This window comes from Scyliorhinus torazame, chromosome 14, assembly GCF_047496885.1.
Source record: "Scyliorhinus torazame isolate Kashiwa2021f chromosome 14, sScyTor2.1, whole genome shotgun sequence".
Taxonomy (NCBI): Eukaryota; Metazoa; Chordata; class Chondrichthyes; order Carcharhiniformes; family Scyliorhinidae; genus Scyliorhinus; species Scyliorhinus torazame.
This window is the reverse complement of record NC_092720.1, coordinates 24,982,966-24,999,499: the sequence shown is the minus strand read 5'-3', so window position 1 is coordinate 24,999,499 and position 16,534 is coordinate 24,982,966. Positions and strand designations below refer to the sequence as shown.

General features: G+C 47.4%; 1 protein-coding gene across 3 annotated transcripts in view; it reads left to right on the top strand.

The window, feature by feature from the left end:
• The window catches only part of LOC140389583 (mediator of RNA polymerase II transcription subunit 12-like protein), a 731,598-nt gene that overhangs the window by 58,254 nt on the left and 656,810 nt on the right, over positions 1–16,534 (top strand). For all 3 annotated transcript variants that reach the window (XM_072473837.1, XM_072473838.1, XM_072473836.1), the window contains exon 6: positions 14,708–14,880. In XM_072473837.1, the coding sequence (XP_072329938.1) occupies positions 14,708–14,880 (173 nt within the window). The remainder of the gene's footprint in view (positions 1–14,707; positions 14,881–16,534) is intronic.

The following is a 16,534-nucleotide window of genomic DNA, read 5'->3' as shown; positions in this document are numbered from 1 at the left end:
TTCAGAACCCTAGGATGTCGGCCATCAGATCCTGGGGATTTGTGGCATTTTAGTCCCTTAAGTTTCTCCAATGCTTATTCCCTGCTAATATTAATTATCTTAAGTTCCTCGTTCTTTATAGCCCCTTGGTTACTCTTTATGACATGTTTAGCTTGAGTCTTGCACTGCGAAGGCGGACGCAAAATATTTATGACAGCATGTCTCACATCCTGAGCGCTCTCTGGGTAAAGGTGGATTCCTGAATTCCTTACTGGATATATTTGTGGCTACTGTAAATGTCGAGGTATAAGCCAAAGTACGAGGCCTGGAAGGGTCCCTCCAATAAAGGGGATGTTGACCTATATGCCGAGTGTATAAATGAATCGCCTGTGTGGGTGATCGCCATTTTGAAATGTCATCAGGGTCCGACGCAATGAGTCGCCGTGTCTTGAGCTCCCATGCATCTTCACAAGCCAGCCTCTAGAACCTGTTGGATTCTTTGTACCCAGTAATACGGTAAAACATGTATTTGTGGCGTGAAAAACTGAGGCTGATTACTAATGTGAGGAACGGGGCTGATGTGGCTGCAAAGCGGAGGTCAACTTATACGCTGGGTATAAGCAAAAACATGATTTTTGTGGCTGGAAAAACGCTGGGCCGAACTATCCACCGCGATTAACAGTTTTTTTACTTAGGACGTCCGATTTTGGGCTCTCCCAGAAATGGAAACGTGTTCTGTACAATTATCCTAGCAAATCAAAACTGTGGTCTAACCAAGGTTAAACAAAAGTTTAATATAAGGTTTCTGCTTTTCAATTCTGTCCATCGAGAAATGGACCCAGTTCCTTGTTTGCATTATCTATAGCCTTGTTAACCCTCATTACTCCTAATGACTTGTTAAACTGTACCTTCAGGTCATTGTGCTCCACGACCCCATTTTGATTGTTCTGCCCCTTTTAGACTTTGTTAAGACATTGGGAGAGACTGAAATCCTGATCTTGCTGTTAACTTTAACTAACTCCTTTAATCCATGTTTATTTTCTGGCATGGCTTGTTATATGAAATAGGGCATGATGGTTGTGGTGTTGCTGTGAAGAAAGCTCTTCACGAAAGCGACCCCTTTCTCCTCAACAGGTCCAGCTCTGCATATCTGCAGATCTAGTGGTACAAGATTTCTGACATGGTGCATCATGTGATTACTTGGCACCCATGACTAAAGATCAAAGAGGGTTCTTATCGTTTGGAACGTGAATGAAGGAGGCAAAGAGCGTTGGACAAATGCGGTTGGGATACAGTCAGTTGAAATAGCTGAAGATGTGGGCGGCACGTGGTGCAGTGGTTAGCACTGGGACTGCGGTACTGAAATGAAATGAAAATCGCTTATTGTCACGAGTAGGCTTCAATGAAGTTACTGTGAAAAGCCCCTAGTCGCCACATTCCGGAGCCTGTTCGGGGAGGCTGGTACGGGAATTGAACCGTGCTGCTGGCCTGCCTTGGTCTGCTTTAAAAGCCAGCGATTTAGCGGACCCGGGTTCGAATCCCGGCCCTGGGTCACTGTCCGTGTGGAATTTGCACATTCTCCCGTGTCAGCGTGGGTTTCTCCCCCACAACCCAAAAATGTGTAGGGTAGTTGGATTGGCCACGCTAAATTGCCCATGAATTGGAAAAAAAAATAATTGGCTGCACTAAATTTATTTAAAAAAAGAAATAGCTGAAGATTCTGTGAAAGGTGTTCACAGGCCTTGTCTTGGTTACAGCGTTCCTCTTTTACAATGGCTTGTGTTCCTGTCTTTCTGAAGTTTTTTAAAAAAACAAGAGATTTTGAGTAAATATATTCTCCAACATTCAATTTTGTTTTGCCAGGTGTGGAGAAGGGCATGTTCGTGACCTTCTGACTTCCGCTCTAAACCAAAGAGATGTCAATAGTAAAGTTAGCCAGTACATCTGATCTGGCTTTTCAGATCCTGTTCTACAGATAACTTGTGGTTGTTGTTCCGCTAATATTTATTATTCTGGTGAAGTCTCATAAGAGCAGGGCAGCGGAACTCATTGGATAGCTTTTTCAGAGGTGATACAGGCGTGATGGGCCAAATCCGGCAATATGATTGAAATGATTTGGATTGGGGTTTATTGTCACTGGTGCTGTGAAAATTATTGTTCTGCGTGCAGTCCAGACAGATCCACACATGAAAAACATTGGACATGCATAAGTACACAAAGTAAATACGTTGTCACAGACATTGGGTGAAGCATACGGAGTGTAGTACTACACAGTAGAGAAGATGCGTGGAGAGATTGTCGTTACACCACTCCACTAGGTACTCCATCTCCCTCCTGTATTCTGACTCATCGTTGTTTGAGATCTGACCCACTATGGTTGTCTCATCAGCAAACTTGTAGATGGAGTTGGAGCCACATTTTTCCACACAGTCGTGTGTGTATGGGGAGTATAGTAGGGGGCTAAGTACGCAGCCTTGTGAGGCTCCTGCATTGAAGACTATCATGAAGGAGATAGTGGTGTTTATCCTTATTGATTGTGGTCTATGGGTCAGGAAGTCGAGGATCCAGTTGCAGAGGGAGGAGCAAAGACCTAGGTTTTGGAGTTTTGATATGAATTTGGCTAGGATTATGGTTTTGAAGGCGGCGCTGTAGTCAATGAATCGGAGTCTGCCGTAGGAGTCCTTGTTGTCGAGATGCTCCAGGGATGAGTGTAGGGCCAGGGAGATGGCTTTTGCTATGGACCGGTTGTAGCAGTATGCGAATTGCAGTGGATACACCGTGGATCCAGTGTGTCAACAGTGGTACACCATGACTCATCAAAGTTGACTGGAAATTATTTGCTTTGTTAGACACCTTTATTTATTTATTTATTTTTGAAAATCTTTTTATTGGCTTTTCTCATATTTATAAACAGTTGTTACTTATATACATTACATTTTCCTCACCCTTGCTAATTTGCTTTATTTTACTGAGAGGTTTGTTTTGTCCTTCATTTGACTGTATGTATATTTTGCTGCCCTCTGTGTCGGTCTATGATATCCCCCCTTCCTTCCCCCCCATTGGTTTCAGCACCCTTCCTCTTCTCTTGTGGTGTCTCCCCCCCCCCTTTCCCGGGTGGCGCAGTCCTTTGGTTCTTCATCTTTTTTTTTTCCCCTGGCTTACTCCTCGTTGTTGGCCTCGAACAGACCGACGAACTTCCCCCAAGTATCCAGGAAGCTTTCCTCTGACCCTCGGATGGCGTACTTAATCTTCTCCAGGTGGAGAAATTACGAGAGGTCAGCGAGCCAGTCTGCAGCTTTGGGTGGTGCTGCCGATCGCCAGTCGAGCAGGATTCTTGGGCGTGCGATTAGGGAAGCGAAAGCAAGGGCGTTGGCCCCCTCCCCCATGTGTAGTTCTGGCTGCCACCCGAAGATTGTCACTATTGGGCATGACTTCACCCTCACCCCCACAACCCTAGACGGTTGCCTCCGAGAAGGCTGTCCAGAACCCAGCAAGCTTGGGGCAAGCCCAAAACATGTGGGTGTGGTTGGTCGCGCCCCTCCAGCACTGTTCACATTTGTCCTCCATTCCCAGGAAGAACCTGCTCATTCTGTGTTCTCTGTCTCCTCTCCGGATTTCCTTCCAGCTTAGCGCGAACAAGAGTGTGGACAGGGGGCAGCCCTGTCTTGTTCCCCTCTGTAGCTGGAGGTATTCAGAGCTGGTGGTGTTAGTTCGGACACTTGCTTTGGGAGCGTTGTACAGGAGCCTCACCTAGGTGGTGAATCCCTCTCCTAGCCCAAACCGTTCCAGTACCTCAAGGGGGTAGCTCCATTCGACTCTGTCGAAGGCCTTTTCTTCATCCAGGGAGATGATCACCTCTGGTGTTCTCTCCCCGGGGGAGGGGGGGGGGTCATTATCACATTCAGCAGCTGCCTGATGTTCGCTGTGAGCTGCCTACCCTTGACAAAGCCGGTTTGGTCCTCTGCGACTACCTCTGGTACGCAGCCCTCCAGCCTTTTGGCCAGGACCGTTGCGAGTACTTTCGCATCCACGTTCAACAGTGAAATGGGTCTGTATGATCCGCATTCCGTCAGGTCTTGAACTTTTTTGGGTATTAAGATTGAGTGAGCTTATGGCCTGCACTCGCGTTGGGGGCAGGGTGCCCCCTGCCAGTGAGTCCGCGAACATGTCCCTTAGGTGTGGTGCCAGGACTGGTGCGAATATTTTGTAGAAGTCCACCAGTAACTCGTCAGGTCCCGGTCCCTTCCCCGCCTGCATGGAGCTGATGCTCCGCCATGATTTCTCCCAGGTTTATTGGTGCTTCCAGCTCCCCCCATCTGCCTTCCCCCACCACTGGCAGTTCCAGTCTGTCTAGGAACTGCTTCATTTCCCCCATCCCCGTCGGGGGGCTCGGAGGTGTACAGTCTCCGGTAGAAGGTCTCGAACGCCCGATTGACCTCCTTTGGCTCTGTTATCAGTCTGCCTTTGCTATCCGTAACCTGCGTTATTTCCCTCGTGGCTGCCTGATTTTCTCAGCTGGTGAGCCAATAGGCGGCCAGCCTTGTCTCCGTGTCTGTAGAAGGCCCCCCCGTGTCTGGCTGAGTTGGTACACTGCTTTCCTAGTGGATAGCAGATTAAAGTCCATTTGCAGCTTTTTCTTCTCCGCCAGCAGCTCTACGGTCGGGGCCTCGGAGTATTTTCTATCGTCTTCCAGAATGGAGTCCACTAGCTGTTGCCTGGCCACCCTCTCTTCCCTATCTCTGCTTGCCTTGTAGGCTATGATCTCTCCTCTGATCACAGCCGTTTTGGTTGTTACTAACGTAATCGCCTACGGCCTGCGATATATTTTGGCAGAAAGTCTTGTCGGCCAGGAGGACTGTGTCCAGCCTCCATGTGGGGCGCTGGGCACGTCCTGTCTCCAACCTCACATCCATATAATGTGGAGCGTGGTCGGAGATAACGATCGCGGAGTAGTCCGTTCCCGTGATCCCTGGAAGCACCGATTTCCCCACTGCAAAGAAGTCGATACGGGTGTATACCTTGTGCACCTGCGAAAGAACGAGAACTCCTTTTCTCCCGGGTGCAGGAAACTCCATGGGTCCACCAACCCCATCTGTTCCATGAAGGCCCCTAGCTCCCTCACCATGCATGCCAGACGTTTTCCCCGTTCTGGGGTTTGATCGGTCGGTCAGTGGGTCCAGCATGCAGTTAACGTTGCCCCCCATGATCAGTCGGTGTGTGTCAAAGTTGGGGATTTCCGCCATGGTCTTCTTTATGAATTCTGAGTCATCCCAGTTGGGAGCGTACACATTTACCAGTACGACAGGTGCCCCTTCCAGGACACCGCTGACCATGACGTACCTACCCCTGGGTCCGTAACTGTCTTGGTTCCCGTAAACCTCGTCCTTTTGCTAATTAATATTGCTACCCCCCTCGCCCTCGTCCCGTAGCATGAGTGGTACATCTGTCCTACCCAGCCCTTCCTTACCAGCAGTCGGTCCTTCTCCTTCAGGTACGTCTCTTGTAGGTAGATTATGTCTGCTTTTAGGCTTCTTAGGTGGCCGAACACTCTGGATCTTTTCACTGGGCCGTTGAGTCCCCTTACATTCCAGGTAACAATCCTGGTGGGCGGTTTCTGATCCCCCGGTCCTGTGGGATCACCTATACTTACCTGGTGGATGCGCCCCTGCACTCCGGGGTTTCCCTTTGCTAGGGGGCATTCCAGAATGGCCAGGGCCACCGCTCTCACCATGGGGTCGGACCCAGCGCTCAGGGGTTTCCCTTTGCCCAGGGGGCACCCAATGTGGCCACCAGCTGTGTGTACGCCACATGGGTGTGCCCCTGCGCTCCGGGGTCTCCCTCTGCCCTGATGCCCTCTCGAGTGGCTGTTTGCGGCGCCCTCTTGGTTCCTCGCCCTGCTCCCTGCCCGCCGAGGCCTATGCCTGTACTGCTTCACTATCTCACCCTTCTCTTTGCTTCTCTTTTGTTCTGCGTTCTCCCCCAAACTCCTCTTCCCCCCCCACCCTCCCCTGCTAGCCCCTGTCCCTTCGTTCCCCCCCCCCCCCTACATTCTCCCCCTCCCCTCCTTGAGCCAGATGCTCCCTCTCACCTGAGAGGGGTGCCGCGGCCCTCCTTCCTTCCTGCCCTCCCGTGCTGGCCCTCCTCGCTAGTACGGTGGCCCTCCTCCCAGTTCTGGCCCTGTTTAACCTTTCTCCTACTGGCCCTTGTCTCGCCCTCCTGTTTGCTTTCCTCACCCTCATTTTCCTAGCTTGCCGATCATTTGGGTGATGTAGCCTGTTGGGTCTCTGCCCTCTATCCCCTCTGGCAGACCCACTATTTTAATGTTCTGCTGTCTGGACCTATTTTCCTGGTCCTCCACTTTCCCTCTTAGGCTCCCCTGGGCCGTTACTGACCTTTTGACTTAGGCTTCTAGGGTTATCACCCTGTCGCTCTGGTCCGAGGCAGCCCTCTCCAACTCTCCAGAATCGTTTTTTTTCTGCACCTTCACTTCCCTTTCCAGGCCTTCGATGGTCTGCTGCATTTTGTACGTTGGCTCCTTCATCATTGCTTGGAGCTCCGACCAGGACGCCTCCTTTATGCTGGTCGCTGCGTCCTGCTCACGCTCCGCTGCTTGGTCCACCATCGTTTTCCCTTTCAGGCTCGCCTGTACCTCCGTCTCGTCTTGTGGGGCCGCCTGCCTGCGCGACCGCCGCTCGTGCGCCTTGCCCTCGCTGCTGCTGCTTGCGTCTCGCTGTCCCTTCACCTTGGTGTTTTTCTTTCCTCCAGCCATCTGTCTGTCTCTCTTTCTTTCCCCGCTGCTGTTCCTTCCCCTGAGGTTGCTCTCACTTCCCCTGCTCCTCTGCTCTTGCTGGGTCTGCCCCGGGCTTCGGGTTTCCCTTTTTTTGTTGGGGGGGGGGGGGCGTGCTGTGGTTGGTTACCTTCCTCCCTTCCTTTATTTCTCTCTTTCCTTGTTTCCTTCTTTATTTCTTTACTTATATTTCCCCCTCCCCCCCCCTTCTCCTCTTTTTTTTTTCCCTTCCTTCTCTCCGGGTCAGGAGGGTTTGGGAGAGATGTCTCCTGGTGCGGACTGGAGTCTCTCTTTATCTTGCCGCTCACCACGTGGTCGCTGCCGGTCCGTGGTGGGGGCGCCCTCTCTCGCCCTCTCTCGCCCTCTCTCGCCCTCTCTCGCCCTCTCTCGCCCTCTCTCGCCCTCTCTCGCCCTCTCTCGCCCTCTCTCGCCCTCTCTCGCCCTCTCTCGCCCTCTCTCGCCCTCTCTCGCCCTCTCTCGCCCTCTCTCGCCCTCTCTCCTGCTCATTGACCCCGCTGGCTCCGCTCCCGAGCGCTTGAGTCTCTGGCTTCGCGGTCCGGGCTGCCGCTTCTCTTCTGCCGCCCCAGACGCCTTTATTAAGTCTTTGAAAATGTGCATCTTCAGATCTTGAAAAATTATTTTTTTCAAAATGCTTTCTTTTCCGTATTTTCTCCGCGTTAGGAGTGGAACAAACCTGCCCCCCGTCAATCAGTAGCTCTCACTGACCAGAGTGCCCTTTTGGTTCTTTCTCTCTTGTCCAGTAGCTTAGATGAGTTGCCTCAGCGTGATACAGTTCCGAACCTATCTGAATGCAATTGCTGACCGACATTGAGGTTCATTCCTCCACGGGTGTGACACATCGTGGCTGGCCCCCTGATTAATTTGGATTCTTTCAGGCTGTTGTACACGGAGTGATCTGTGACTTGGTTGGTTTTCTTGGGTAGACGTCAGAAAAAAGAAGAGAAGAATTCTTCCTGGTTCCCTGGGACATATGAAATAGCCGCACGTGACCAACCCTCAATCCATTTCGAAATCGGTTTTCTTCCTTTTCCCCAAAAATCCTTGGGTGGAATTCTCCCAAGCTCTCCCCGGCATGTTCGATGGCGGGCATGGCGGGAGAATATGGCAGGAGGTCCAGAAATTGGTTTCACGCAGTGGTGTGAATTTACAGTGCGATCTCGAGTTGTGGCCAATATTTAAATGTTGACCAACAATGCATTTAAAAAAAGAAAAATCATGTGGTCACTTATCATGTTGCTGTTTGCGGGATCTTGCTGTGCGCTATTGAGGGCAGCACGGTAGCACAGTGGATAGCACAGTTACTTCATAGCTCCCAGGTTCGATTCCCGGCTTGGGTCACTGTCTGTGTGGAGTCTGCACGTTCTCCCCGTGTCTAAGTGGGTTTACTCCGGGTGCTCTGGTTTCCTCCCACAGTCCAAAGATGTGCAGGTTAGGTGGATTGGCCATGCCAAATTGCCCTTAGTGTTCAAAAAGGTTGGGTGGATTACTGGGTTACGGGAGGGTGGAGGTGTGCACTTGGGTAGGGTGCACTTTCCAAGGGCCGGTGCAGACCTGATGGACCGAATGGCCTCCTTCTGCACTGTTAATACTATGATTGCCTCAACATTTATACCAATAACCATATTTTAAGAAGTACTTCAGCTGCATTGTAATATTTATGAATGGTGCTTATATAAATGCAAGTCTTCCTTTGTTTACTTTACAGCTTTTGTAACTTAATATATTCGGCTTTTTATTCCTATTGTAGCTGACAAGAATAACTTTCCCCCTCCCCCTTTCTCTCTTCTCCCCCCCCCCCCCCCCCCCCCCCAACCTCGTCTCGTGTGCCCCATTTACAGGCATCCTTTGTGAAAACCCATAAATATCTTTTCTACTTGTAACCAACCACACAAACAGATGTAGCGGAGCAATCCAAGTCAGGGGAGTTCCCTGGGTGTCCAATTGTTTCGTACCAGCGGTAACGTTCTGTTTTTGTGGGTTTTTCTTTTCAATCTCCATTCTTTGCCCTCCCACTGTGAAAATAAACAAGTCTTGAGAGCAGATGCACTCTGCGGAGTTCCCCATGATTAAAAGCCCCAAAGCTGAGACTTCTCGGTTTCGTGCCATGGTGCCGAAACTGCCTTCGAGTGACACGCAACATTCTGTTAGACCGCGGTACGCCCTATTCCCGAGTGCATCCTTCTTTTGCACGTTGATTTCTGGCGCGGCCGCTCACCATTTTGAATGCATCCGTCTAGTCCGTCACCTGTTGCATCAATGTTTAATTTAACTCTCTGTGCTGGTGCAAGAAGTACTTTTGTAGAGACTGTGCTTCCGATATTATAAATCACTCCTTGCCTCACTCCTTGGGGCCCCTATTTACTGAAGACCTTCTTATGTCATGAAAGTTCTCCTGTTTGTTGTTAAATCCGCATCACTGCTATAAATGTGAGATCTGGAGAACATCAGAAGTTGTCCCTTTTGATCCTTCGAGCTTGCTTCTCCACTCCGTAAGATCACGGCTGATCTTTTATCATGACCCAATTTCCACTCATTATATTGACTACAAAATGGTGTTGACAGCTCCAACATATTTATTGCCAGTAAAGAGATCCATTTGATTACAGTTGAGTTAGAAAACCTAATGATGGAACCCTAGTATTTCATGTTGAATCTGTTGGGTGGAGATATGTGGAGATTGGGTTTGATGGAGGAGGCTTGTGCAGAGCACAGCCTTGGCACAGACTTGCGTGTTCTGTGTAATTTTGTGTGTACTTTATTTCTAGTGGAACTGCTTTCATCTATTCGATTGGAAAAGGCCCAGAAATGCTGGTCTTGTACCCACGGCCTAGTAACAAGCTGGATATGAAATAGTAATAATCTTTATTATTGTCACAATTAGGCTTACATTAACACACTGCAACGGAGTTCATATGAAAATCCCCCAGTCGCCACATTCCAGCGCCTGTTCGGGGACACAGAAGGAGAATTCAGAATGTCCAATTCACCTAACAAGCACCTCTTTCAGGACTTGTGGGAGGAAACCGAAGCGCCCGGTGGAAACCCACGCAGACACGGGGAGAACGTGCAGACTCGCACAGACAGTGACCCAAGCGGGAATCGAACCTTGGGCTGTGAAGTTACAGTGCTAACCACTGTGCTACTGTGCCGCCCCAAATACGAACCAGCATGGCACAGTGACAAGTTGGCCTGCGCTTTGCAAGAAACCTGAATTAAAAATCCTGGAGGGAGTTTATCAACTTTTACAGATGCACCATAGAAAGCATCTTATCTGACTGCATCACAGCCTGGTATGGCAACTGCTCGGCCCAGGACCGCAAGAAACTTCAGAGAGTCGTGAACACAGCCCAGTCCATTACATGAACCTGCCTCCCATCCATTGACTCTATCTACACCTCCCGCTGCCAGGGGAAAGCGGGCAGCATAATCAAAGACCCCTCCCACCCAGCTTACTCACTCTTCCAACTTCTTCCATCGGGCATGAGATACAGAATTCTGAGAACACGCACGAACAGACTCAAAAACAGCTTCTTCTCCGCTGTTACCAGACTCCTGAATGACCCTCTTATGGACTGACCTGATTAACACTGCACCCCTGTATGCTTCATCAGATGCCGGTGCTTATGTAGTTATATTGTATACCTTGTGTTGCCCTATTATGTATTTTCTTTTATTTCCTTTTCTTTTCATGTACTTAATCATCTGTTGAGCTGCTCGGAGAAAAATACTTTTCACTGTACCTCGGTACACGTGACAATAAACAAATCTAAAAACAAAATCCAGGCAAAAACATCCTCGCCCAAATTCGAAGACATTGCCGAATCAAATTGTACAAGATGGGGGGAGTTATTGGTCGATCCTAACCGTAACTGAGAGTATCCAGTTAGTCCTACTCCTCCGCTCTTCCCCCATAGCCCTGCAGATGTTCCCATTTCGAATATTCATCCAGTGTCCCAAAGATTACCATTGGCTCTGCTTCGACATCCCTTCCAGGCAGAAGGTAAAGCATTCAGTGGTGAAAGGAATTGGAGCAGCCAGCAATAACGATGTGAGAGACCAGTGTAGATGGGTAAAGGGTTGTGAGCAGGTAATTGACATACATGGGGCTGACCCGAAGGGATAGCCTTGTTGTGTCTTGTGATCTTTAACTACACCTAAAAACACTTGTGTTCTTCATGATTCAAATGGTGTACTATTTACATGAAAGGTTACTGTCATTGACTAACATACCATGAATAATGTATTTAATCTTGGCAGTGACAGGCAAACCTTTCATGCACGAACATAAGCAAAATTAAATTAATTTTTTTGCACATGCACAGTTTTGCATCAGAACAGTGGTGTGGATAATTGACCATATTTTTTGATCCGTTCAGAGACCCCCCTCCCCTTTTTGGTCAGAAACATTTTGCAAAATCACATGCATTACCCCTGGGGGAGCCTATATTTAGGTCTTTGTTCTGAGCTGGCCTTTACTGATTGGTTGATTTTATTAATGCCGCAGAGGGAGCTGGTAATCGCTGTGTAATTAAATGCAGCCTGTGTGGAAAATGAAAACCACAATTGCAAAATGCTTCTGAATTGACACTGTTCGGGGTGGGGGGGAAAGGTTCAAATCAATTTGGAAAGCTAACCCGAAATTGTAATGTATCAACATCTATCCAAGATAACAACGCTACCCGGTCGTGTCATCAAATAGTCTTGTTTAACTTCAAAAAGAGCTGGAGGGAAAAAAAATAATTCCGTGCATTGAAGCTCATCTCCCCAAGACTCGGTCTGTGTTTCACTCAGTTGCACTTTGCACATCTCTGTAACATTGTCACTTATCGGACCAGGAATTCAAAACATTTATCATTTCGACAAATACATCCCAGTCGTGTATGTACATTTGAATTCACTAATGTTATCTTGATTGATATCAAAACATCCATACATCTGTTAAGCGAAATTTCGCATTCTTTTTTGGTCATGGACTATCCGTTTTACTCTTGGAAGCATTCTTATTCTACTTGAGAGCTTCCATTACAATCTCTGTGAATCCCAGAGTGACTAAATTGGTATGAGGCTCCTAGTGATTTCCAGATAACTTCTGTTAAGTTGAGCTTTGTTGATATGGCTGATTCCCTCGATGTTTGTTTTAAGTTTCATGTTGTCATCGCAGGTTTAAAGGCAATCCAGAAATGTGACTCAACCAAGTTTCAAAAAAATAATGCAGTAATGCATGAATATTCATTGAAATCATAGAATCTCTGCAGTGAAAGAAGGGGGACACTCAGCCCATCGGCTCTGCACCTACCCTCCGAGAGAGCACCCTACCCAGGCCCACTCCCCACCCTATTCCTGGAACCCCACCTGACCTTTGGATACTAAGGGGCAATATATCATGGGCAATCTACCCCATCTGCACATCTTTAGACTGTGGGAGGAAACCGGAGCACTCGGAGGAAACCCACGCAGAACACGGGGAGAACGTATAAGCTCCACACAGACACCCGAGGTTGGAATTGAGTCCGGGTCCGCCCCCACCACACACATACACACACACACACACACACACACCATTTCAGAACAATCTTTCTGAAGTTCAGGCTTTTGTTTTGATATTTCTTCCTTCTCGGCTTGAGATGGTTTTCTCTGACAAGGTTGTCCACCGTCTCTGCAGACTCGGCAATTCCAGGTTCACAGCAAAGGTGCTCGCTGCTTTCTGAACAATAGAGCAGTTCTTTCACCTCAGCGAGAGTTCCTTTCACTTCCAAGGTCTAAATGTTTCTGCCCAGTGCTCACAGAAAGCATTAGGCAGGAATCAGTCAGTGACCGTTCGTTGCCGGGCAGAACATGTCCTGAGTGACCTGGACAATATTCAACTCTCAACCAACATGAGTAACAGATCATCTGTGAGACTGTGCTGTGTGCATCGACAGCTGGGCTTCCCGCAGTACAACACTTCAAAAGTACTTCCTTGGTTGCAAAGTGCTTTGGGATGTGCTGAGGCTAGGGGCTCAACCAATACTAATTGGTATATTACTGGGTTTAAGTAATACATGTCGTTGCGAACTGTAGATGATGTTGAAGAACACTCAAAACTTCGAAGTAAACTGAAAGAATTTGTTAAGGATCGCTAAAACTAATAAATGAGTTTGATACTCTACTGAACTAACTTGAGCAATAAAGTAAGAATGAATAACTGTACAAACTGTGTCTAAGCTACAAGTGGTATCTAGGCTGAGATCCTCTCTGCTACACTGCTGTTTTCTGGTAACCCCTGCATAGAAAGAGAGCTGAAAGAGAGCTAGAGCTTCTGGGAACTCAGTTATTTTGTGGATCTAGTAATGCCCTCTAGTGGTAGTGTTACAGCTAGGTGTTGTGATTAACACTTTAGTTACATGTCTGTCGACATATCATTACACTAGTATTTATTTATTTTTTTCATTTTAATATACGAGACCACTTAAAAAGATAACCCTCAGTGAGGATCTCTGATTTTTCTACGTGCTTTTGCGAGATGCAAATTGTGCAAATGCTAACAGTCGTCCATTGCACACTGCAATCTTTGCAGAACATATATATATGATATATATATATGTATAGATGGTCCACTTTATTAAGAGTGCATTTTAGGATACATCAGTAAAAATGTGAGTTCTGCTAATTCACTACGCTGTGGAGACAATAATGCAGATCAGACCTTTTGAGAATGTCCTAAACTTCAGTGCTACTGTTGCAGTAGACTCTCCCTCTCTTTCCTTAACAACACCACATAAACAATTTACAATTTTTTTCCTATTTTTGATCTTGCAATTGATAAAGGTAGGCATTTGGATGTACCAATTGATTTTTATGTGACAAGGTAAGCTGGTTTGTTAACAAAATTAATACAGGATTGCACTTTGATTAATGAAATGCTGATCTCCGAATGACTCGACAACGCCTTTGCACAATGGAGTGTGGCGATGATGAAGTCAGCAAACTGCCCCAAAATGCGAATGAGATGAATGGCTTTGTTTTTTCGGCTGGGTGAGGGAATCGTCTCACCTACTGAACTTGCTACTCTTTCTGAATGGTTGGTGCCCACCTGCACCGCAAGTGCCAATGAATAATTTCGCTGTCTGAAATGAGAGTACCCCACTCTGTTGGCACTATTTAGTCATCTCTAGTTGCAGTACAGAACAAACAAGGCAACATGCATGACCTTTGGAGGCACAGTGCAGCACTTAGTGATTTCATTGACTGTCTCTGGGGAGGCAAAGCAGCATTGACGTTAATGTAGATGTTAATGGTCAATAATGTGGCTGCATTTGATTCTGCTTGTGAATGCCTGAGCCGTTGCTTGAAATTCTCCTCATGGTTTAAACCTGCTCAAGTTTAGAAGAGTGTGATAGATGCAACTTGCCTTTTGCCAATACGTTTTGTTTGTCATCAATATGTATTTCTCTGGATGAGAGTTAATTTTATCATTGTCATGGCACCTGCAGGTTTATTCGCTATCTGTGTGGGATTGACTGGTCTGTATTTGGCTGGTCTACCCTTTTTAAACAAAGTTTATTACATTAGCAACATCTGGCACAACTTTTATATCCGAGGATGTTTAGAAAGACTTTGATCAGAGCCTCGGTTGCCTTATCTCGGACTTCCCCTAAGCCTTCTAGGGTACAAGTTATCAGGAACTTCTCCACTTTGAGTTGTGGTGGGGCTGGTTTAGCGCAGCGGGCTAAACAGCTGGCTTGTAATGCCGAACAAGACCAGCAGCAGGGTTCAATTCCCGTACAGGCCTCCCCAAACAGGTGCCGGAATGTGGCGAGTAGGGGCTTTTCACAGTAACTTAATTGAAGCCTACTTGTGACAATAAGTGATTATTATTATTAGTGCTCCTTTTGACGTTGTACCTTGATTACCTCTGTTTCTCTCTCCCTCCCTTTACAGAATGGACTCAGATTTTGACAAGGTACCTTCGCGAACAGCTGGCTAAAATTGCAGAATATCATCATGGGCCTTCTGGTCAAGGTCCTCCATCTACAACAACAGTGCCTCCGGAGGTGGAACAAGCAATAAAGCAGTGGGAGTACAATGAGAAGCTGGCGTTTTACATGTTCCAGGTAACTAGTGTTTCCACCTCCTAGGCGCGTTCCTGCAGACTTCATTACATGACTGATGGCCTCCATTGGCCCCGCTTGGCCAAAGAGTGTTTTCTCTCCTTCCCCCATCTCCAGTATTTTTTTAATGGCAAATAAAATATTCAGAGGAATTGAAAAAAATCTTTTCACTTTCGTTTCAGGCTTCTGATTTTTTTTTTCTCCCTGGGATACTCGAATTACTGTCCTGGAGATTAATCTTAAATTGCTGGAAACTCCAGGACAAGCCTGGAAGTTGCAAACCCTGCAGGTAAACACGGCCATGTTGAACAGAAAGAGCTGGAACCTTCCAGCCTCTTTCTGTACACGAAGGGCAGGGGTCTGATTAAACAGCCTCCGAAAGTCTTTGACTATCAGGTTATAGGCGTTTTACCTGACAAATATCTGGAATGGGTGGATTGTTTTTATCTTGACAAATACATGAATAGGATGGGAATAGAGGGATACGGACCCAGGAAGTGTAGAAGATTTTTGTTTAGACGGGCAGCATGGTCGGCACGGGCTTGGAGGGCCGAAGGGCCTGTTCCTGTGCTGTACTTTTCTTTGTTCTTTGTTGAAAGACTAGGCTTGTATCCGCTCGAGTTTCAAAGAGTAAGACGCGACTCGATGAAACATCTAAGATTCGGAAGGAGCTTGACGAGGTGGATGTGGAGAGTATGGCTCCTCTTGTCGGAACTCCGGAGTCACTGTTTAGAAATAAAAGGTTGACAGTTTAAAATGGAGTTGACGCAAAAAATATTTCTCTCGAGCCCTGATGGGGAGTGGGCAGGAGCCTTGCAGCTGCAACATGACGGGTGCAGATAACTGTGGAGGCTCAATCTGGCCATTTATTTGGCAGTCGTTCCCAAATGCATATCCTCTGCCACCTAGAAGCAACTGGACTAAGGGAGCACCGTCTCTTCCAGATTCAGATTCCCTCCAAGCCATTGAGTCAAATCCCCAACCCCTGCTAAGTACCAGCACTGTCGGAACGCATTCACCACGTGGACTGCAGAAGTTCAGGGAAAAGCAGCATCTTCTCAAGAACAACCTGGACGGGCAATAAATGTAGGTTTTCTTAACGATGCTCATATTCCCAGAAATAATATAAAGAAAATTATAGCCCTATTACATTGCAATCCTGACTGGCACTGCAATTTTAAATGAGGGACATTAATGTCATGGAAGATCCAGCTCAGAGGCACATTCCATGCTTCTAGAAGCATGAGTGGTGTTCACAGCATGAAATAGGTGCTGCTTCTTTTGCTCTGCTTAAAAGGTAAGTGCCTGGCGGTACCACAGTAAATGGCAGTACAATCCTCACAGCACTCCCCTCCTTCCGCTGGCAAAGAGCATCTGTGGTCAAAACTGAAAGTTACAGTTGTGACTTTCTACGTATGATCGCTCCTTCCTTTCTTGTTAATGCCGGGGGAGTTTGTCAAAGCTATGTAAATGGGATGGATTAAGTAACAGCAGGAGCGCTGTCACATTACAGAGCTGCTTCATGGAGAGGCTGTTGAACAATATGAAGGGGGTTGTCAGTGCAAATCGGTTGGAAACTCACAGCTGTCGAGCAAATGGGACTTAAAGAAGGAGCGTTGGCTTCAGTTCCCCCTTTTTGCAACTGAACCATTAACAA